The 22,336-nt window shown below is 48.6% G+C and overlaps 1 protein-coding gene across 1 annotated transcript in view; it reads right to left on the bottom strand.

Moving 5' to 3' along the window:
* Positions 1 to 428: 428 nt before the first annotated feature.
* Positions 429 to 22,336, bottom strand: part of PCCA (propionyl-CoA carboxylase subunit alpha) — a 381,652-nt gene continuing 359,744 nt past the window's right edge. Inside the window, exons 22-24 of the mRNA XM_052649967.1 lie at positions 14,997 to 15,137; positions 3,568 to 3,645; positions 429 to 766 (exon numbers count right to left, since the gene is read on the bottom strand). Of these exons, the coding sequence (XP_052505927.1) occupies positions 698 to 766; positions 3,568 to 3,645; positions 14,997 to 15,137 (288 nt within the window). The 3' untranslated portion in view covers positions 429 to 697. The remainder of the gene's footprint in view (positions 767 to 3,567; positions 3,646 to 14,996; positions 15,138 to 22,336) is intronic.

Below are 22,336 nucleotides of genomic sequence, written 5' to 3'. Positions count from 1 at the left end.
CTCACGAAAACAAAAAGGAGAGGATGGGAATCCATTGCTGGGCTCTGCAACCCCACCACCACCACTGGGGCCTGGGAACCCTGACTGATGCTCACGCTGGTGCCCTGGGAGGGATGGGGGGTCACGCCCGCGGGCTCAGGGGACCCACACTCACTGCTAGACCACCATGAGTGCTGTCCGGGCTTCCGGAGATCACGAGCAGCCAACCACAAGCGGGACTCAGGGCCTCAAGCAGGATAAAGCAGGTAATGAGATTACAAGGTGGCAAATGCTCATTTAATGAAACTGAAGGCAAAGAACTGGGATTTATATACATTTTTAAAAAGCATCCCAATGAAATGCTGTATTTTAAAGCCTACTGGCACAGCCTGTAGCCTCTTAGGTACATTGTCTTCATGCAAAAAAAGGGCAAACTAGTATTTAGACAAATGCTCAGTTTTATTGATTTTATTTGGACACTAGGAAATCTCACAGCAGAAGTACAAATCATATGTACAAGTATTTATATCAATAAAAAATTTCCATTGGTGATTTTTTTGGCAGAATGTTGGTTTTGACTATATGTGGAGTAAATATGACCATGTAAAATCTGCCCCACAGGGGTGTTCCTGCCGAACACCTGAATAAATTGAGTGTGAAAGAATAATAATACAAATGGCCAATTAAATTGGGTGATGACTGAAAGGCTGTAAATGCTTCATTCCAGTTCCACGAGCAGGTCTCCTTCTCCAACTGTGTCTCCAGCTTTACAATGTACCGATTTCACCTTGAATTAAAAAAAGAAAAAAAAGAAGAGGGGAGAGTAAGAATTACTAAGCAGACCAGGAGGAAGCAGTCTTGTCCGGTTCTGGAAGTGAAGGCACAGCTGGGGAGGTGCTGGAGTGCAGGCAGGAGGCCGGCGGTGGGGGCCCATCGAGGGGACCTCGCTGAGGGCGTCCTCGCGTGGCGGGGCTGGCCCTCACCCCGCCTTATCCTCGCAGCTGCTAGAAGCCGCTGTGCCCCGTGTTGCTGCGGTCCTTTGCACCGGGCGCCCCGGGGTCAAGGCCGGCGAGGACAATGCTGGGTGAGTCTCCACCCCCCGCCTCCTGTCTCTCACAGGTTCAGGTTTGGAGAAATGCTCCCTCATGGTTAATGGTAGGAAAAAAGAAAACCAAAACCAAACCCCACACACAATTATCCAAGAGTCAGAACAGGTATTAATCAACAGCAGAAGCGCGCGGGCCTGATCCGAAGCATCCTGTGAAGGGAAATGAAGTTCTCAGAATGCGGGCCGAAAGCCGTGGCTCCCACGACGTCACCTCCGTGCCCCGATTACTCCTGATTTCAGTCAGCTTTTGCTTTCCCAAATTTGTGTTCACAGTTAAAACTAGACAGCCCACTGGACTTGGTGGTTTTTGCCTAGATGTGAGGATGAATTAGGTTATAAGTAGGCATAAGGTTAGAAGTCACTGGCCGTCTGAGCAAGTGGCAAAACGGCCAGAGCTGTGGGTTGGGTGCCCTCGCCTGTGGTGGCGAGAACGGCCTTCATCCCCTGAGTTCCAGCCTGGCCCTTTCGGGAAGAAGAGAACCTACGTGGCAACACTTGGAAGGCCTCGTTCCACGGGGCTGTTTGCACTGAAGTGGCTGCTTTTTTTCAGTAACCTCAGATACGCAGATGACACCACCCTTATGGCAGAAAGCGAAGAACTAAAGAGCCTCTTGATGAAAGATGCGAGTGAAAAAGTTGGCTTAAAGCTCAACATTCAGAAAACTAAGATCATGACATCTAGTCCCATCACTTCATGGCAAATAGATGTGGAAACAATGGAAACGGTGACTTATTTTCTTGGGCTCCAAAATCACTGCAGATGGTGACTGCAGCTATGAAATTAAAAGACACTTGCTCCTTGGAAGAAAAGCTCTGACCAACCTAGACAGCTTATAAAAAAGCAGAGACATTACTTTGCCAACAAAGGTCCGTCTAGTCAAAGCTATGGTTTTTCCAGTGGTCATGTATGATGTGAGAGTTGGACTGTAAAGAAAACTGAGCGCCGAACAACTGATGCTTTTGAACTGTGCTATTGGAGAAGACTTTCGAGAGTCCCTTAGACTGCAAGGAGATCCAACCAGTCCATCCTAAAGGAGATCAGTCCTGGGTGTTCACTGGAGGGACTGACGTTGAAGCTGAAACTCCAATACTCTGGCCACCTCATGCGAAGATTTGACTCATTGGAAAAGACCCTGATGCTGGGGAAAATTGAAGGCAGGAGGAGAAGGGGACAACAGAGGATGAGATGGATGGATGGCATCACTGACTCAATGGACATGAGTTTGAGTGGACTCCGGGAGTTGGTGATGGACGGGGAGGCCTGGCGTGCTGCAGTCCATGGGGTCGCACAGTCAGACATGACCGAGCAACTAAAATGAACTGGCTGCTTTTTAAGGTCTGGAGCCTCTGGTGTTTTGACAGCTGTGTCCGTCATAATGCTGTGACTCAAGAGCAGAGGGCCTGCTTTCACTGTGAACCGGGCCCCGGGAGGTAAACTGGCCTCTCCGAGCAAGAACCGCCAGCCCCAGGCAGGCTTGGGCCTTGCCCTGCCTGCTCAGTCCTGCCCCCCGGGGCGGAGGAGCGGGCCCAGGAACACAAACCAACACGTTCTCGTTCACGTCTTAGAAAGGAATCAGGTATGGCACGCAGGATTCCCCTGGAGCCCAGATCGCATCAGTCCCCCAAAACTGGGAGGAGACTGGGAGCAGTCGTCCGAGGCCCCCTCCAGCTGGGCCCAGCACTGGGCCTCTGTCCTCCCGGCTGGGGTGGGACTGGGTGTCCCCCTTGGCCTGGCCCCTGAACACGGGTTTCACTTGCTCTGCGGGAGGCGGACGGAGGCCGCATCTGACGCCAACTCCACAGGTGACCGCCAGTGCCGCTCTGCCAGGACACCCACCGTACCCGAGGCTCCAGGGCCCTTCCCAGGAGTGACCACAGTGCAGAACACGGCCAGTCTGCACTGCTGTCCCCACACACGAGCCACGCCTCGCTCCACTGTGCAGTGCTTCCAAAGCAAAACACCCTTCAGAAAAGCATCGTTCTGCTACAAACGGTGCCTTTCAAGTTGGGAAGAATGATGAAGTTACGCTTAAAAGGACTGTTCTATTTTCTTCGACAGAAAATACATTTAAGAAGTTTTAACAAATCTCAGTAATACATCTCTCTCTCTTTTTTTTCCCCCTCCCTGAATCGTGAAGTCCCACATGTGTATGTGGGCCTTTCAGCTCCTCTTGATCTAAAATTGAATTGTTCTCTTTGTGGAGAAGTTATCTTAAAGAGTTGCATTAATTTCTGCAATCTCTAAAAACCATTTCCTGCTGGGTCACCTACATCTCAGATAACTCACTGCCTTTAAGACAGATGTAAACATTAAAAATTAAAGACCCCTTAATTTGAAAGACATTAAGGTGAAGAACAATTGTTCTTCAACCCACCCCCTCCTGCACCCCGGACGTCACACAGACTCTCCCAGGCCCGACATCTAGGACTCCAAGGTGGAGGCTCCGCTTGCCGTCAAGGTATGGCCCTTGGGGACGTACCTTGCCAGTCTTCCCGGCCGTCATACTGTTCTGCATCTTCATGGCTTCAATCACACAGATTTCCTGACCTTCTGCTACCTGGAAAACGCACAAAGAGGGGACAGGCGTGTGAAAAGCATTCGAATTTCGCAACAACATTCAAGAGGGAGGCTGTTGAGAGAGTCTCCGTCAAAGCTCTGAAATATAATCTCAACAGCGGCAAGAGTCTCTTAGTACTTGGGAATTCCCTGGTGGTCCAAGGGTTGCGACTCTGCGCTTTTACTGCCGAGGGCCCCGGGTTCCATCCTTGGTCGGGGAACTAAGATCCCACAAGCCACGTAGCCAAAAAAACAAACAGAAATAGTCTCTAATACTTTATATTCCAAGCACATCTTTGGGGGACCGCAGACAAAGGCCCTTCCCTTGTTAAGTCGTCATCTGAAAACCATCCCTGACAACTGGAGGTTTTGGGTGCTGCTGGTGGGGCTTTCCCCAGGGAACCTCTGAATCAACTTCTGCCAAAGAGATGTGGCAGAAACAGAATGTCTTCCCTTAATCGAAGCGTCCAGCATTAGCACGTCTCTACAGACTTTTAAAAGACCCGTGGTTTCCAGTGGCGGGGAGGGGAGTGCCTGCGGATGGGTGCAGGGTTCCTCTGGGGGTGACGGCGTTCTAAGGCTGGCTGCGGTGATGGCCGCATGACTGTGTGAAGAGGCCAAGCCACTGAGGTGCACGCCTTACAGGGTGATTTTGTGTGTGAACTTCATCCTGGTAAAGCTGTTAGCAAACGGTGGACTTTCTGTCTGGAGCCCTGGGGGGCTGTGAACCAGAGCCAAGCACCCAGGTCACAGGGACACCATCCCGGCCTTCGCAAGACAAGCAGGTGGCTCCCGGCAGGGAGCCACTCCTCCAGGGAGTGCCCACTAGCGCCCTGTCCCCTCCTTGCAAGGGGCACTGACTGCTGTTCACCAGCCGGTAGGGGGGAACTCCAGGCGGGGCTGCCATATAAACCCCTGGGGCTCAACCTGGGACTCCCACCCAGGCCTCAGGGTGAACAAGGGCCCTTCTGGGTCTTCTCCTTTCTCTGCTCTTGACGGGACAGCACCAGGAGCCAGGCTGCATTCTCCTCTCTTTGTGGAAAGAGCCCCCGTCTTCAAAATGGGAGAGCTGAACCTCCTGGGGCACCCGGCTCTCTGGAGGGCTGCTGGACACCGGCGCCCATCTCGCGTGGCAGAAGTGCCCGAGAATGTTCCTTCCCCAAAATCCCCCAATGATCCCCGAGCCCCCACGGCCCCCTGCGCCGCACAGGCTGTCTCGCTGGCACCAGCGCCGCCTGAGCCCGCGTGCTCCTCTCCTCCACCGGTTGGGTGGTGGGCTGCTGCTCCCTGGCACGGGATATGTGGGAGGAGAGGGGATGCCAAGCTTGGCGGCTGGCACGGAGGCTGGAGAGCTGAGCGGACACGTGGCGCCCGCAGCCCTCCGTGACCCACCAGCGCCTGCCTTCCAGAGAGCCGAGAGCCAACTGCGGGTCCGTCCTCACCACGTGGGGGGTGTCAGAACAGCCAGCCCGAGAGGCAGCACCTCAGAGCCTTTTTCTCTCTTTTCAGAGGCAGGAGGGACCCGGCGAGATGGGAGGAGCCCTGCTTGCACACCCAGCGGGCCCAGACCATGGCTCTCAGAGGCAGCAGGTCCAGGGCTAGCCGCACACAGCAGTGTTCCCACCCGGGACGCGCGTTCCAGCCTCAGGGCCCATGGAACTTTCTGGGAAGTGGATCTGGAATTCGGCAACGGAAGTTCCGTCTCAAAAATTGTGATGGGTTCTCCGCCTCTGGGCTCCGAGAGCTCCTTCCTCACAGAGGGAGCCACGGGCGCTTGCCTGGCACCCTCGCCCAGCTGGGCTTCCTCGCTGGTGTCTGAGTGCCCAGAGCCCACCTCTCTGTCCTCGGCCCCAAGAGCATCTCTGCGGGGGGCACCAGCGTGCCCCTCTGGCAGCTGCTTGGCACTGCCGGCCAGACAGAGCCCTTCACCTCTGCTCTACGGGATCTTCCAAAAAGTGAACTCGCAGTTAAAGCGACTGTGAAAAAGAAACGAATGAACCTGGGAGATTTCCAGTGGTCACCCAGGGGGCGTAGAAGGGCTGGGGGACTGGCCACAGCCCCAGTCCAGCTCAAGCCGGCTACGCTGGAGGTGCAAGCAGAGCCTTGGAGCCTGGCGGCGGTGGAGACGGCCAGAAGCTTCTGGGGCTCCAGTGACCTGCAGGTCCCCGTGGCTGTGTGTGCCAGCAGCCAGGAGGGGACGTACAGGCAGCTGCGAGGGGTGGGTCCCCAATCACCCACCTGAAAAACACAACCTCTGATCCAGCAGAGATACTCAGGAGGGGTGGGCAGGTGCCCAGCGAGAACCACGCCTTCTCCCAAGTCGTGTCTCTCAATCGACTACGAAAAAGAAACCAATGAACCTGGGAGGTTTCCAATGGTCACCCAGGGGCCAGAGAGCAGACTGACAAGGGTGCCCAGAAGAGTTGCTTAGAAGGGCTTCAGTGAAAGCACCCGCGACTGGAGTGCCACTGCCTCGGGCCCTCCAGGCTCCCTCCTCCTCCTCATCCTGTCTGGCTCCCTCCTTCTTCCCCCACCTCTGCTGGCCTCGACTTGACTTGCTTCTCTGGTGGAACTTTTAATTCATGTCTCCTTCTGCGCTCACTCATTCACGCACAACAATCTGCTCTGTGCCGTGCTTTTTGCTCCTTAGTCCCTAAAAGAGGAAAAAACTCGGGGATAAGTTGTTCCCTGACGCTCCACCAAACAGACGCGTTGCGGTCAGCAGAATCGTGTTATGCACGCACGCACACATGGCACGCAACCGTGTAGACGCACGTGAACCTGACCTAAATTCAAGCTATTTCGTCCCTCGCCAATCAGGCAGGGAAGGGAACACAGTACAGGCCGGACGCGAAAGAACAGAGACAGGGGCTGGGACTGTGGCTACTCCCCCGACCTGCGGGGCCCACGGGCTCCAGCGCCAACAGTCACCCGGGCGGCAGGACACAGGCCTCTCCTCTCAACAATCTGGAAGCTTCCTTGTCTAGGCGTGCCTTTCCCCCTCCCCTCCCCGAGCTCCAGGAGCAACGGAACACCGCCCACATCTCCCCCGTGTGCTTGAAAGCCGGGGCGCGAGCTGGCTGAGCAGAGAGGGCGCTGGACGGCCTGGTCTCCACCCGACAGCGCGCACGTGGGGTCGGGGCCGCCGCGGGGTTTGTGGGCGCACACTTCCCCGACACGCCGGTGGATCATCTGATAACAGACTTAGTGATTGTGACAGGACGTCTCCAATGTCGGGCTTACAAAATGGTCACAAGCCTCATGCAAGTCTTTTTGATAAACCTACTCGGCCTGATGTATTTGGCCGCTCCCTGTCTAATTGGTGTAAAGTTTGGAGGTCTGAATCCCGTATCTTTCATCCGGCTTATTGCGTCCTCTCCCTCGACACGGGGTCAGGGTTCACATTCGCATCCGATTATCGGAGCGCACTCATTAGGCGGGAGCCTGCCTTGCTCCGAAATGAGTAAGCCACGGAGAAACCTCGGCCCATTTACTCGGCAGATTTTAGCATGTTTGGGAGGCCTGAATGTCACCCGGCAGGGCTCTGGGCTGAAGAGTTTCAGACATCTCCAGCTGATGATTAATTGTGAGTGATGGGAAATAAAATCCAGTAAAGCCAGCTGCTTGCCATGGTCGGCAAAATGACTCTAATGGATATAGGCTGCCAATTTTCCAGTTTTACTGGCAAGTCTTCCAAGTGTAATTAAGGGAAGTTATAAATGATATGGAAATCTATCAAGTTCCATTTATTTTCAGAGGACTCTTTCCCCAGAGACTTTTATCTTCAAGCTTATAGTCGGCTTTGTTGTGCTAATGATTTAAACCACTTCTTATTTCTGATTAAAGCCCCCAATATCCTTCCACCGGGTTTGCTGTACTCCCTCCCCAGAGAGGAAAGACACAAAACCTTCTCCAGCACGCGTCCCTCTGGGACACCGCTCTGGCCAGAACGCATTTGGCAACTTGTATCGTTCCAACTGCAAACGCAAGGAGAAAGCCCCAAGAAGGTGCAGTGGGAGAAAGAGAGGAGAAACGGGGGAGAAAGAGCTCCTCCAAACATAAAAGGAAGCCCCCACTGACCCCAAGTCCAGACTTGAAAGCTGCGCTCAGGACCAGACATTCATCAGAAGGTGCTGTAGCTCACTAATGTTATTTGATTTGGAATAAAAGCATGAAAATGATGGCAAAGGCCTAAAATTGGAGATGTGAAGGATGACTGCACAGTATTCCATTTCTCAATTTCATCCTTCAGAGCCACAAAATGGGGGTGACACAGTGACGGGATGAAATTTACAGTAACAGCTGTGGTCTTTCCACACAAGGGAGGCCCTTCTAATGGGCTGAGGTCTGTTTTGAACAGACGGGGAGTAACAAAACAAGGCTTCCTATTAAGAGCGTGCAGTCATATTTCTGATGAAGAAAAGGATGGTGGGAGTCAGATTTCCTTTAAGACGGTCCCTATCCTCTTCTGTTGTCCACAATCAGGGCTGTTTTTAAGGTGTTATCCTGGAAATAGAGGAAAGAGGCCACAAATGGCGTGGAGGGTCCCCCCCGCCCCCCCATAAGCCTACTCTCTAGCATCTCTAAAGTATGCATGGGAAACTGTGCCAGTGGCATATGGCTTTCTACTGCGCTGAACATTCATACAAAAGACAGGTTCATCAGTCATTGGAGTATCTGGGTAAAAAATTAGCTCCTGATGGATGGTATTTTGAGCTTACCTGCTGCTGGTACATTACCAGAGAAACACAGGTTTTGAAACCCACATGACATTAGAAACTGCAGACCATGAAATACGACACGTGCAGGAGCACATAATGTACGCCAAATTATACAAAATAATAAATAAGCTGTTTAAGCCCTCTGCCTAAAACTGGGCCCGCTGCAAGGAACCCTGGGTCACTTCTACGCAGGCCAATTAATGCACAGCATCTGCTGTATAGAAGCAGGGCACGAAGCACTTCCGAATGATTTCAGCAATTAAAAGAAAAGTGTTTCCTGCCTGTTCAGACAGCAACTGTTTCAATGCAAGAGTGAGCACCAAATCACTGCATGCAGCTGAAAAATTAAATCCCTTTTTTTGTTGGGGGGGGGGGGAGAAGGGTGGGTGGGAAGAATTTTTATGGAAAAGGTAGCCTTCTTTTGTTGTCCTACGTTCTGTGTTTTTCTGCCAAATTAGACAGAAGGCTCGGAGGGCTCACCGGCCCGCCCTGGTCTCCCCTTCTGCTGCGCTGGGCCACCTGAAAGCAGGGATCAGTGTCAACCCTGCTGCCGACTCCACAAAAGTGAAAATCCTTCAATTACGGTTTTAAAGGCTGTGTGACTGAGAACACAGGTGCCTGAATGCGGTGCATTTTGAGGCCCTTAGATCTGAAGACAGACGCTGTTAACAGCTACAAGCAAAAGGCATCTTAGATTTGGTTAAAAAGCAATGCGAGGATCTGATTATAATAACTTCCTCTTTCTGAGCTGGTAAGATAGGCTGGCTAATATCCCCTGATATTTCCTGAAGAAGAGACGTGCATTCACATCCCAAGATCTTCACGTAAAGAGGGTGAGAGACCCCAGGAGACCGGGCAGTGTTTAAGCAGTGATGGAAGGAACCATCATCAGATTACAAAGAAAGAGCGGGCAGGCGACGGAAACGCTGCCAAAGCCCTTATCTGCAGCGTGAGGCCTCCTTTACTGGGTCTGGGCACCCAAGACTCCCTCAGGAGGCTGCTGAGGGGAGAGGCACTGGCCCAGCCCGGCACTCCTGGGGTCTCCTCGCCCTCCCATCCAAGGCTGCCATCCTGACCTGGACGCAAGCTGGGCATCAAAGCAGGGAGCTCAGAGTCTGGGGCAAGAGTACAGAGAGGCGGCCAGCACAAAACGTGTCCAGCTTTTCGGGAAATTCCTTAAAATGAAGGGAATTACTACTTCCCACCACCCCAAAGTGAGCTCAAAACCGGAGTCAGAACCTCTAAGTTACAAAGGAAACCAGTTAAAACTGATGTCACTGATGGAACCTTTAACAAATCACTCTGAATTCTCAATCTATGTGAAGTACGCTGCTTTAAAGGACTCTGTGAGACAATGACCTTTTAAAATTTACTATTCGTACTATTATTTTTAGCAAAACGGCAAGAGAAGGTATTTGGAATCTCCTTAAGGTTGGGAATTGTCATCTTCAAAAACGTTTAAAACAAAGAAAACATGTCGCCTCACCCCAAGGAGATCATCCCTTGAAAAATAAAATCAGATGCCAACTTGTAGACATGCCTACAATATCTGACTGGTCCACAGAAATATTTCATTTTATATTGATCCTTGTCAAGTTAAAACTGTAAAAACTCCCCAACTGTTACGATCAACAAAAACTCATCAACAACAGTCAAAAATAAATGTCATCTGGAGAAGACAGAAAGGCCAAATTCAGGATGGCCATTCCTCTGAAGAAGGCAGGGCAGGAATTCTGCTGGGCAGAGGCCACACGGCAAGTTCTCCGTATCGGCCACGTTTTGTTAAATAAATAAAATCTGAAGGAAAATATGGTAAAGGTGAGCAGAGAGCACATGAGTACCTGCATTATTATACTCTACAATGTTCTCTATGTCTGTAGTATTTCATAATTTAAAGCTGAAAAATGTTCCAGAACGAGTGCATGAAGCTAGACGTGCCTTGGAATATAGCCAGGTGTGTGTGAGACACGGGCAGCTTACGCAACACACTGAATTGCCCCCGCTATGTAAAAGTGGAAACAATAATGGTAATTCTTTCAGGACTGGACATCCTAGAAACTGGAGACTCTATCCAACACCCAGGCCCGGTCCTCTGCCAGGGAGATGTGGCTCTCAATACTGGGCTGCGTGAGGACGAAGTCACCCCCACTCAGCCCTTCTCCTGTGGGAGACCTGCGGGCAGAGGCGGCTTCAAAGGCGAAGGGGAAGGTCTCCTGGCGGGTTCATTCGATCTGCCGTAGCGCAGTCACAGGCGGTTTAGGGACGCTGGGCAGCTCTGAGTGCCGTGCACACACCCGTGTCTCCAGAGCAGTGGTCGTCCCCACCCACCCCACCCCGCAGAGGAACAGGTTCCCCGGAGAAAGTCAACCAGCATGAATCCTGGGGGGCGCGCCTAGTACTGATCCCACACTTTATGTTCTCCTTGTGCACTTTATAGAATATGCCATTTTTTGTTTTTTGCCCAAGACAATTGTTCATGAGAGCAGCAATCTCAAACAGCTAATGACCCTTCTGCTAACGGTCAGTTTCATTACAAAGTGGATCTTCCTCATCTCAGCCCCACTAAACTACTCCAAACTCTTGCCTTGCCAACACTGAACAGGCTAAGTGGTTTAAAAAAGCAGCAACAGGTACTTAATACCGATCTAGGATTCTACCTGGTCTGACAAACTAGTAACTTACAAAATCATAATTAAGAAAGAAGGAAATGTAAATGGGTATACAGCCTGCTTCCGGTTCATGTCTCATAGTTTGTGATGTATTAGATGGGTAGTGTTTCTTTTTCTTTTTCTTGTAATTTCCCATTTTATGTAGGTATAACTGACATGAGTATACTGTATAAATTTAAGGTATACAGCAAAATGAGTTGAAGTTCATAGATCATGAAATGACTACACCACAATAAGTTAATATCCATCAAACTAGATGAGCATTTCTGATGCAAATCTCAGATGACTGTAGAATCTAAACAGAACTCGAAAGAATCTTACTCAAATGCAATATTAGAATGTCCCCATGGTTGCCTCACTTTTATTTTTTGTTTCTTATGTCAAAGTCAAAATGAAAACTGTACCACAAATTCAGCAGTGGTGAGTCTAATGCTGGGGAAAAAAAAATGTATTCAGCATCATTCTGAAAGAACATATATTTTTAATATTTTTGTTCAAGAAATTATAAAGACAGTAGTTTAAAAACTTAAAACAAGTTATTTTTTAAATGTTAGCTTTGATTATAGAAGTGCCCCTGGTTTATGATATTGTTAAATGTATAGAAAAGTAGGTATTTTTTCAAAACGAAAAATCAGTTATTTTAAGATTATTTTCAGAAGGAAGATGAAAAAGGCACATAGGAAAGGCATATAAAAGTCACTCTGGCAACTGTTTTCTGAATTAAATGTGTGATTCTAGCTGTTCTCAATCCACCCTGACTTCATTTCTTGTTGGTTTACATGCTTATATGCATTCTGCTGCTGCTGCTAAGTCACTTCAGTTGTGTCCGACTCTGTGCGACCCCATAGACAGCAGCCCACCAGGCTCCCCGGTCCCTGGGATTCTCAGGCAAGAACACTGGAGTGGGTTGCCATTTCCTTCTCCAATGCATCAAAGTGAAAAGTGAAAGTGAAGTTGCTCAGGCGTGTCCGACTCTTCACAACCCCATGGATTGCAGCCCACCAGGCTCCTCCATCCATGGGATTTTCCAGGCAAGAGTACTGGAGTGGGGTGCCACTGCCTTCTCCGTATATGCATTCTACTACTTATGAACTAGCATTCCCTCCCAACATATTAAAAAATATTATATAATACTTTAAAAACTGATTTTCCTACCACATTTAATATTAAACAGCATGTAATAGACACTGAGAAAGTACTAGCAACTTTTGCTGTGTGAACTTAAAATGAGCATGAAGAGTAAAACCCAGCCTCTGTGCTGGGGATGTGGGTGGGGGGCAGGGCGAGTCCTCTCCCCACTGAGCTCTCTGACCACCTCTAAACAGCCACCTTGGGTCATTTTGTCCTGAGGCCCCTTATGGTCTTTTAAAACTCTGCTTCGCAGAACAGATTTGCCCTTTATTACCTATGTGACACGCTATAGTTCCAGGCCCATCATTCCAAGACGCGTCAGGTTTTACTTACACTAAACATAAAAATTACAGATAGCTGGGATTTAAACTATACAAAGCAAACAGAATACAGGTAGGCCCCGCCCTGTTCTCCTGGTCAGTGTTTTCCTTGAAAATACGCAGGGATGACTGATTCCATTATCTTTCTACTGATAAGAGGGGAACCCTGGCCCAGCTATTGTTATTGCTAAGAACAAGACAACATGCCCCGCAGTGTTAAAATAATTTTAAACCTCAAAACTGGAAAGCTACAAGAGTTATTTTCCTGCAGTGTCCTCAGGTATGGGCCGTGCCTTTGGCCCAAGAAAAGTTCCTTGTGTTCTTGTTACGCAAGGCAGCATTAACTGCAGAAGCTGTTACAAGAGCAGGCAATTAAACGTCTCACACCCTGCATGCATCTGGTTCAGGTCTTAGCGGTCTGGGACATTTTTTACAAATAATAACTCAAGGGAAAATACTGTTTTATCAAAATACAATGATACAGAATATGAAAGAAAGTCCTGCAAGGACCGAAGTGGCATCGGAAGCTGGAGAGAGAAATTAAAACAAACACCTGCCCTCCATGACCAGCCTGGGCACACAGGTGAGCACTGAGAAGCAAGGTGACCAGGGGGCAAGTCTGTGGACCTCCCCCCCAAAGCCTGTCACGTGCTCTGTCTTCAAAGAAATACTTAAAACAGAGGCCCCAGTTCCTTCTCAAGGCAAACCACTCTTGAATACCCACATTTAATTATCGGTGGTGGTTTCCGATGTCTGAGCTCCCCCGAAATGAACCAAGACCTAATACCACACTGTCCCATTTCACTAAAATGCTGGGCTTTCCCACATTAAATTATGAACCAGGAAACGGAGATTATGAAGGCCAAACACTTGTGGTCTCTGGAGCAGCTAGGCCAAGAGGAAGCTCTTGATGTAAAGGAGAAGGCTGCGGGCTCCCCGTCCTCCAGGGAGGGCGCCGCCAGCCTGAATCCCAAGCCAACCCCCATCTCTCAGCAGGAGCACCGCCCCATCCTTCTCCCTCCTCTAAGGCCCTGATTCAGGTGTTAGAAAAGTAAGGATTTCAGTGACTGTTTCTTTCCTAAGTGCAAATATGGTTTTATAATTAAAGTTGCATAATTAGAACTGACAAGCTCAGGATGGCTGCATACAGCCTCTGTGGCTTCCAGAAAAAGCTTAAGGAGGAAAATGAAAAAATAAAAACAACCAAAGCACGACTCCCTCCCATTGTTTACCAGCCTACACTCCTAGTCACTAGGAGATTCCACTGACTGCTCTGCTCATGGAGTGGGTATAGGCCTTCTCAACGTCAAGGCCAAAGCCTTCAGAAGGAAGTGATATAAGGCAATCCCCACCGCCATATTCAACCCAATCTTGAATCCGCATCACCTCTCCCAAATCCTTGACGCTAGGTAGCCTAACAGTCCTAAAGAGGGCTTTCTTCTGGGGATGTCAGTGCTTTCAAACGTAACAATCCCCAGCTCCGAACCTCTTTTAAAAGCCGGTACTTCCATTTCTGTGTCATCAGGTAAAGCAGTTGTTGGGTCAGTTCTCCAACTTCACATATCAGTTTCAGGCCTAATCATTTTAAAACAACTGAAACCAATCATTTTTTGCTCATATTTGCCTACTGCAAGTACTTTTTTTAGAAGCTAATGCCAACCAACTACATTAGTTTTTCTCAACATTAATTTACTTACGTTAATAAAGAAACAGAGAGGCAGTTTTCATATCATGTTTACAGGAAAATGCATAAATGCCTGTGACATAACTGAGACACAAAATGGAATCACCATATCATCCACTGAAGACCATCGTGCTTGGCTGTGCTCTCCCAGCACAGAGATAAAAACGCAAGGACTGAACTGCTCCCTGGAAACCTTCCGGTTGCATCTTTGTTTTCTTTCTACTTTCAATGCTGATCAATAGATTTCTATCTGTTCTAGGACAATGACTGTATCCTACCAATCTGTCCACAGCAAATGACCTGGAGACTGAACATGTGAGGAAATACGAATAATACACCCTTGATTTGTGCCTTAATGTCACAAGGTCAAAATGAAAAAATTCAACCTCTGATCCTAGATTTTATTTGGGAAGTGCTCTGGTACCACAAAGATTACGGCAATAACTTTCCTTAGCACCCTTCCCGTTTATTCCAGGATGCATGCCGAAAGTTCCCCATGGGCGGGGGAGGGGGGGCTATTTCTTGGTACGACTTCTTCAGGAATGCTTAAACCACAGACAGCTAGAGGGTAAATAGGAATTTTAAATAAACGCTTCCTGAGACGCTAAATTTGCCAAAGAAAAATGGATCTGGCCTTATTTCTGTTCCAGTTTCCCTGGGTCGTTTGGGAGGAGAGGTGCTGAGAGAGACTGTGATGTGAAATGCTGGACAGAGTGTGCAAGAGGTACTCTGCCATACCGTGGGGTGATGTGACTCAAGCCTGGGACCCTGCCTTGGTCTGCCCCGCACCACCCCCCCCCCCCCCGACAGACAGGGACAGTCCTTACCAGGTCCCCGGGCTTGACAGAGATGGCCACCACCACACCAGGCATTGGGGAGCGCAGAATGCTGCTTGTGTCCTCGGCAGCTTTTTCCAGCATAAATTTGTGCAGCTCTGCGGCAAGTTTGGTGAGGATACGCACCTTGTACTACAAAGGGGGAGAAAAAAAAAAAGTGAGATCACACGATGAACGTTTCCTCCTCCAATGCAGCAACTGTTCAAAATCAGTTTGCAGCTTTTAAATTACACCACCTCTGAAGTCACATAGTTTTTCACGATTGCACACGGAAGCCAAACGCATTCGTTTGCTTCTGCCCTATGTTGTGAGCCAGTTGTGTATGAAATTTCTTGAAAGCGGAACGAGTCCAGTAATTCATTAGTGACAAACAGTAATCATCCCGGATCATTGAGGAAAACATCTTAAAACCTTACAAAGAAGACAGAATTCTCCTGTATTCCCTTGGAAACTTTTCCCAGCGGACACATTCTGCAGCTGGGCCGGCCAGCAGAGAGGCGGGTGCTGCCAGAACTCACCGGTAGGTGGCAGCAGACGGCTGTGTCAAACCCCCGGCTCCCCGAGACAGCGGCTGGACCGCGTTATCAGTAAGTTAAGACAAAAGGTTTTGGTGTCCATTTGGGGCAAAAGAATATTTAAAATTCAGGTTTTTTTTTTTTCCAGTGACATAAAACATTATATTCATGATTGAAAAAGTTACTTTTTCTTTTTAAGCACAACATTACGTGGTCTTTCCAGCATTAACATGATGGTTAGAGTTGATGAAAATGAAATATAATGTGAATATCCTCTACACCAAGAGACAATAACTCGATATTTTAAAAACCACTGAAGGGAAACGATTGCAAGCCCAGGACTTCAATGGCCCATATTCTAGGTGGCCCCTCAAATGATGAGGGGCACATGAAAGGCACCTCTGTCCACCAGAACCTTTCTAATACAAGGAAGGAATTTCTGCCCAGCGGGGGGCGGATCCTAGATCTCTGTGAATAAACACACGAGTCCAAACAGAGACAAGACATGGTTGGGGGAAGTGTTGCTTGCTCAAGTTGGAACCACCACCTGAAGATTTTCTGATTCCTACCAAAGAGCATCTCCCCTGGGGGCAAGAGAGATGGCGTGACCAGCAGCTCCATTTTGTTAGAAAAAAGCTGTTGTAGCTTAAAGACTCCTTGGGTATTGTGATAGCAGGGAGGCAAAAGCCAAATGGAATCACCCTTCATCCTGTCCAGAGCGGTGGACATCTCTAAGTGTGTGCTCAGGGCCTACTTTCAAAGGCATGTGGGGGAGGCTGGGGGCGGGGAGAGGGCCCACGGAAGAACTTGATGGCCTAAATTCCAAGTGGACTCGTGGCGCTGTGACAGGTTGAATAATAACGTCTTCTGCATGTTTTCCTTTACTCCTGAGCGTGTACTTTGCAATCCAGACGTACACGTGTCTGCCAGTTTCTGAAGGATATGATCCTTAAGTGAAATTACAGCGCAAATAAAAGCTTTTTGCTCCTATTAAAATTCATCTGAGTCATAAGTGGCGAGGGAAAAAGCAAGGAGAATCACTCTGCTGTCACTCCAATAAACATTCTCGGCAGAGGGGCTATTTATCAACGACAAAATGCACCTCAAAGTCCTTCATTAAATCTATGGGGGGGGGCTGGCTTGACTGAGGGAGAGGGGGAGAATATAATTGTACCAAATTGCACAGTTTTAATATCTGCGCTCTGAATGCCTTGGAAAAGCAAATCCCACCTCACTAGAGGCATCAGAGTCAACAACAAAGTAACAAAAAGTTACTCGTCTGGCTGACATCCTCCCCTGTGGCTTCTTCTTGGGGCTGCTTAGCGCTGGGTCCAGCTGGCTAGTTTTCCCCCGAGCATACAGATCTTTTCTTCTTGTGTTTCGCACAATTTGACTTCAAAATGTGAACTCGGGGCAAGGTTATCTTTCTACACCCAGGATAATTTGATTTATCACACTTCACCATGGAGGATACCCTTAAAAACCAATGTTAGCTGCATCCCAAACCAACCCCTTCGGGTAAATAAAGTGCCAGGATTGTCCCGAGCACCAGTGCACCCCAAAAATGACGAGATCCTGACTACAACTGGATCCTTTTACTATTTTTGTAATTTTCCTATCTGGATTCCTTTCTCCGTGGGACTCCTGCTTTGCTTGGAAGGAGATGTAAAAGGCTCACAGAACTCAATGCCTTTGGATGCGGTCTTTGTTATTGATGAGACGTTCCTTTTCCTTTTGTATTTGTTTATTGTTCTTAAATCTGTTTGGGGGATAAGCGACTTATTGTAATCACAAGCAAAAAATAACAACGGGCGTAAATGCCTTGGGAGAGGCTCTGTTGCAAACAGTTGGCTTTGAGATGACCTTTCTGAATAGAAAAAGCAGCGGTGGAGGAGAAGGTTTTCGTTTTAAGATTACCTTTGATGTCCTGGCCCTTCAGCGTGCCCACACAAACACACCTTCTCAAAACGATCTCTGGGCTGGCACTGCGGCGGGCCAGGGGGCGCTGGCCAGGATGGGAGGTGAGCGGCAAGGCAGCACTGAGGCCCATCGGGGTGAACTGCTTGGTGAGAACTGCAAACGCTTTCTGATGCCCCAGAAAGGGAGCCATTTAAGAATGCACATGAGGGCTTTCAGAGCTTATGATCAAAACAGCTATTTATTGGTATCTCTGAATTCTTAGAGGGCACAGGCAGAGCAGTCAACGAGGTGAGAGATTTCAGGAAAATACCCTATGATGTGTGCGCACTTTTATCCTATGCTAAATATTTTAATATTCCTAAGGGGTCCCATAGGACTTTTCTGGAGAGTTTTGCTGGTAAGTTATTATTTTCAAGCAGGAAAGTGTTACTCGCTCAGTTGTGTTAGACTCGTTCAGACTCCATGGACTGTAGCCCGCCAGGCTCCTGTCCTTGGGATTTCCCAGGCAAGAAAACTGGAGTGGGTTGCCATTTCCTTCTCCGGGAGAATCTTCCCAACCTAGGGTTGGAACCTGGGTCTTGTGCACTGTAGACAGATTCTTGACCGACTGAGCCCGAAGCAAGCAGACAGACCACCAATTCGCTGTTTTGGGGGTGGCTGGCCAGGATGCTAAAGGTTCACTGATGAGAGAGAGAAGCAGAATCTTGGGAGAAGCAAAAAGGTTCTGCCCTCCTCAGGTCTGGAGAAATGTCTGCTTGATGCGGAGGCTGCTTGCTGGTCGGGGGAGGCTGGAAGCTGAGCGGCCCCAGGTCTATCAGGAGGGAACCTCACCTTGCGAGTATGGGGAGGTGCTCTCCAAACCACAGGCAAATTATTAAGTTCCTGAAAACACACTTCTTAGTGTAAGTTGGAGTGGAAAACAGGTGCTCCCCGGAGCTCCAGTTCCTCAACCCAGGCTTTATCTAGTAACCGAATCATGGTCAAATAACCCCAGCCCCAGCTTTTAAGCAAATTCATTTTGTGGTGTCTGCAGTGAAAAACCATGTCTAACAAGAAAATTTCTCCCTAGAAAGTTCAAAAGAAAGAGATAAAAATCATACCAGACATAAAAAGGATCGGGAAGAAAACTATAAGAGATGGACAATTAAAAGGAACATAGTGGAACTGTGTTAAAAATGAACATACAGCTCTCAACAGGGAACCTGAATCAGGAGGGGAACGGTGGTGAGGCAGGGGCTGCCGGGTGGGGTGGTTGCTAGGGGAGGAGTGGGCCCGTCATGGTTTGGGGGGAGAGATGCTTTTTAACCAGACTTGGTTAACGGAAACATCCTGCCAGTGGGCGTGCCCATTCCTGCCCAGCACTCATGCTGCTCGGTGCCCCGGGCAGCAAAGAGCCCTTTCGGCGGACACACTGCACTCAGACGGTCACACAATGCACCGTCTTGCTGGTATCGGTTGGTTTAGCATCTGTGTCCCCTCATAGAGCTTAAATCCCCGTGCTTCTTCCCGAGGCCTCCAGACATACCAGCGGTTTTATGCATCCCGCATGCCTGTAAGACTCAGGGGTCTGGGGGTCCCCTCACAAGATGAGTGCTTCCGGTTTCCTTATTTTTTTCAGTTGTGTCTTCAGAGGCTCCTCTCTCGTTCCTCGTAAAGCAGGCTCAGCTCCGGTCTCCCTCCCTGCATCATTCTTCCCAGAACAAGAACTGTGTATACGTCCAGCTAATGCTCTGCTCGCCGTTTTCATGTCAACTGTGGGCCCGCGCAGCCATCACAGACTGAAGGATAAACGATGAAGCTTCACCATCAATTATTTTACATCAGTTATCCTAACATCCTGAAGCACTGGCCTTATACGGCACCTCGGCCCTGGCTAAGGAAGGTGGCCAACACATTTGTCCAAATACAAGGATCTCTTCTCATTCAGAGTTTTATACCTTCTGCCCCAAGGGTCTGCAACGTTAAGCTGTGTCTTCATTTCCACAGTGTGGCAGTGAGAGCTAAGGCTGAAATGCCTAACCCTAAGCCGGAGGGAGGGAAACGTCAATGGTTCAAAAGTGACAGAAATGCCGAGTTGCAGAAATGATGATGCATCTCTGAAAACAAAGGTGTTTAAAAAAACTAGGGGGAAAAAAGCCCACGAGAAATACAGCATTTAGGTGGAACCAGGGCTGTAATTCAAGCTTGTTTTCCTTTCCTAAATTCTTCGTGGAACACACAATTGACAAAGCAGCGGTTTGAAGCCAGGCAAAACACATTCCCCTCTACTTCAGCACCAGGCCCTGCAAAACCAAACCAACAGAAACTGTCCACGGAACGGCGCGAGAAACATACAGGATGAAAGCCTGTCGCCGTCCTCCTGGAAGTACAGGCCTGGTGAAGAAGGCAAAATGGAGAGACAGCAGTCCAAGCGCCTGGCACAGCGGCCGGCACCGGGCAGGCGTTAGCGTAATACTGAGACAACTCCATCAGCACAGTCTCAAGGTAGCCGTCAATCAGAACGCATCATTTAATCCAACAGCACTCGGAGGACTTTCTCCGACAGCCCGCGTGACAGCGTATCTACAGCTCTATTTATATCGGCTCCGGGTTGTGTTTACAATGCTTGTTGTAATTAGAAAAGACGCAACAGGCAGCAATATTACTGAGATCTCCATTTTGCGGTATTGCCCTGGAAAGTGTGATCTTGCTTCACAGAGTCATGCTAAATGACAAAAGGCTATTTTCTTCAATCTCACGGCTCAGACAGCACTTCATTTGCAGCTATCTATAATTAGATTAATGGTGTAGTGCAGTACAAGGCAGGCCCACTTCACATCAGATAGCATATGAATTAAGACAAACACTTATTTCAATTCCAGGCAGAGAAAGCAATGACTGGGGTATTTAGCATACCCTTTATGGTGGAATGAGATGTTAATTGTGTACCATTACCTCTAAACTGCTTGCTTGTTGTATAAATCACTGTGCTAATTGATGCAGAGATAGAAATGTAGCCACAGGCAAGAAAGCAAAGGAATGAGGGCTGAAGATGGTGGATAAAGGATTATCGACTAAAACCATATGGAGATGAGGCTCCTTTGAAACCTCTCCTTTCTGCCCAGGAGCAGGATTTCTTACAAGTACAGAAAAACTGTTGTATCAGGAAAGAAAATTTAATTTTTTGCGTTTCTTTTTAAAAACACAAACATCTTTTGAAAGTTCCTAGCCACCAGAAATCCAACTAAGAGGCAGGTGGAATTAATCTGAAGTACACGTATAACAATACGGAAGGTGTAAAGTTTTCAGATAGTCAGAGCTCCCTGTCTGCGTTTCTGGCTCCCAGGTTTACTAAGCGATACCTGGAGGGGATGTTCCTGACATGCCCACAGGACAGAAATAAAATTTTCCCAACACCTGAGGCTGTTCTTGGCTTGTGAAGAACAGACTCACTGGAAAAGACCCTGATGCTGGGAAAGACTGAAGGCGGGAGGAGAAGGGGACGACAGAGGATGAGATGGTTGGATGGCATCGCCAACTTGATGGACAGGAGTTTGAGCAAGCTCTGGGAGTTGGTGATGGACAGGGAAGCTGGGCTGCAATCCATGGGGTCGCTAAGAGTCAGGCATGACTGAGCAACTGAACTGAACTCTAGGAACAGAGGCTGTTCTTACAGAGAGGAAAACATAAAATGAGCTTGGGCTGGCTTAGGTATGTGAGAAGACGTTAACGATGTAGAAATGTCTACTTGGGGCGTGAAGCTAACAGAAGAGGACCATTATCATCTGCCACTGGACTAACAGGGACTCTCCACCAAAACCCTCAGATGCGACTCCTCTGGTTCATGATTTTACACCAATAGCAAGGAACGAGAAAGGAGATAATTTTTTCCTTTTTTTTTTCTTTCTAAAACTAGCAAAAAATAATAAACACAAGCACATGGTAATTTAAAATGCTGCTCTTCCTTGTTAAAATGTCCCATTCAGCACCCAACAGCTCTTATGGGGTAAAATGAGCGTCTCACAAATACAGACATCAAATGCTACACTCGTGATCACAGATCCGCAGATAAACGTGCTCCTTGGAAGCTCATAAAACAAGTCTGTGCACTCCGTGTATGTGTTCACAATTTTTTTAAGTGGCAAAGCAACACTAAGGTGCAAATTACTGCTGTGCACTTTTTCACAAATTCAGCAGTTTGGTAATTAGCACTGTTACAACAAAACTTTATACAGAGAACAAACAAAGGGGGTCAGTTAGTAGTTCAAATTCTCATCTGCAGAGTAACAGTTAATACATCCACCTAATGGCACCCCACTCCAGTACTCTTACCTGGAAAATCCCATGGGCGGGGGAGCCTGGTAGGCTGCAGTCCATGGAGTCGCTAAGAGTCAGGCACGACTGAGCGACTTCACTTTCCCTTTTCACTTTCATGCACTGGAGAAGGAAATGGCAACCCACTCCAGTGCTCTTGCCTGGAGAATCCCAGGGACAGCGGAACCAGGTGGGCTGCCGCCTATGGGGTCGCACAGAGTCGGACACGACTGAAGCGACTTAGCAGTAGCAGCAGCAGTGCAAATACACATTTAAGAAATGCTGTATATGGTTTAGCCTTGTGAAACACGAAAGGCCCTAGAAATACAAAGAAATGCCAGCAAAATAAACAGTGTGAACTGCCCTGAAATATCGCCTCCCAACTGTGCGGCAAGGTCACAGAAATGGAAATGCACTGAAGGAAAGATCTGGAAGCTGGGTGAGTGCTCGCTACTGACCATTACTCACTTGTTTACACCATTTAAACTGGAGCAGCATGGCCCCCAGCACAACCCCAACATACCACCCCCCACCTTGTGGGACCAACAATGCTGGTGTTAACAGGAGAAAATATATGGTTTCTGATACTGCGTCCTCAGTTCC

The sequence above is a fragment of the Budorcas taxicolor genome, chromosome 12 (genome assembly GCF_023091745.1).
Source record: "Budorcas taxicolor isolate Tak-1 chromosome 12, Takin1.1, whole genome shotgun sequence".
In the NCBI taxonomy this organism is placed as follows: Eukaryota; Metazoa; Chordata; class Mammalia; order Artiodactyla; family Bovidae; genus Budorcas; species Budorcas taxicolor.
Note: the sequence above shows the minus strand (reverse complement) of the source record. Positions and strands in the feature narration are given on the sequence as shown.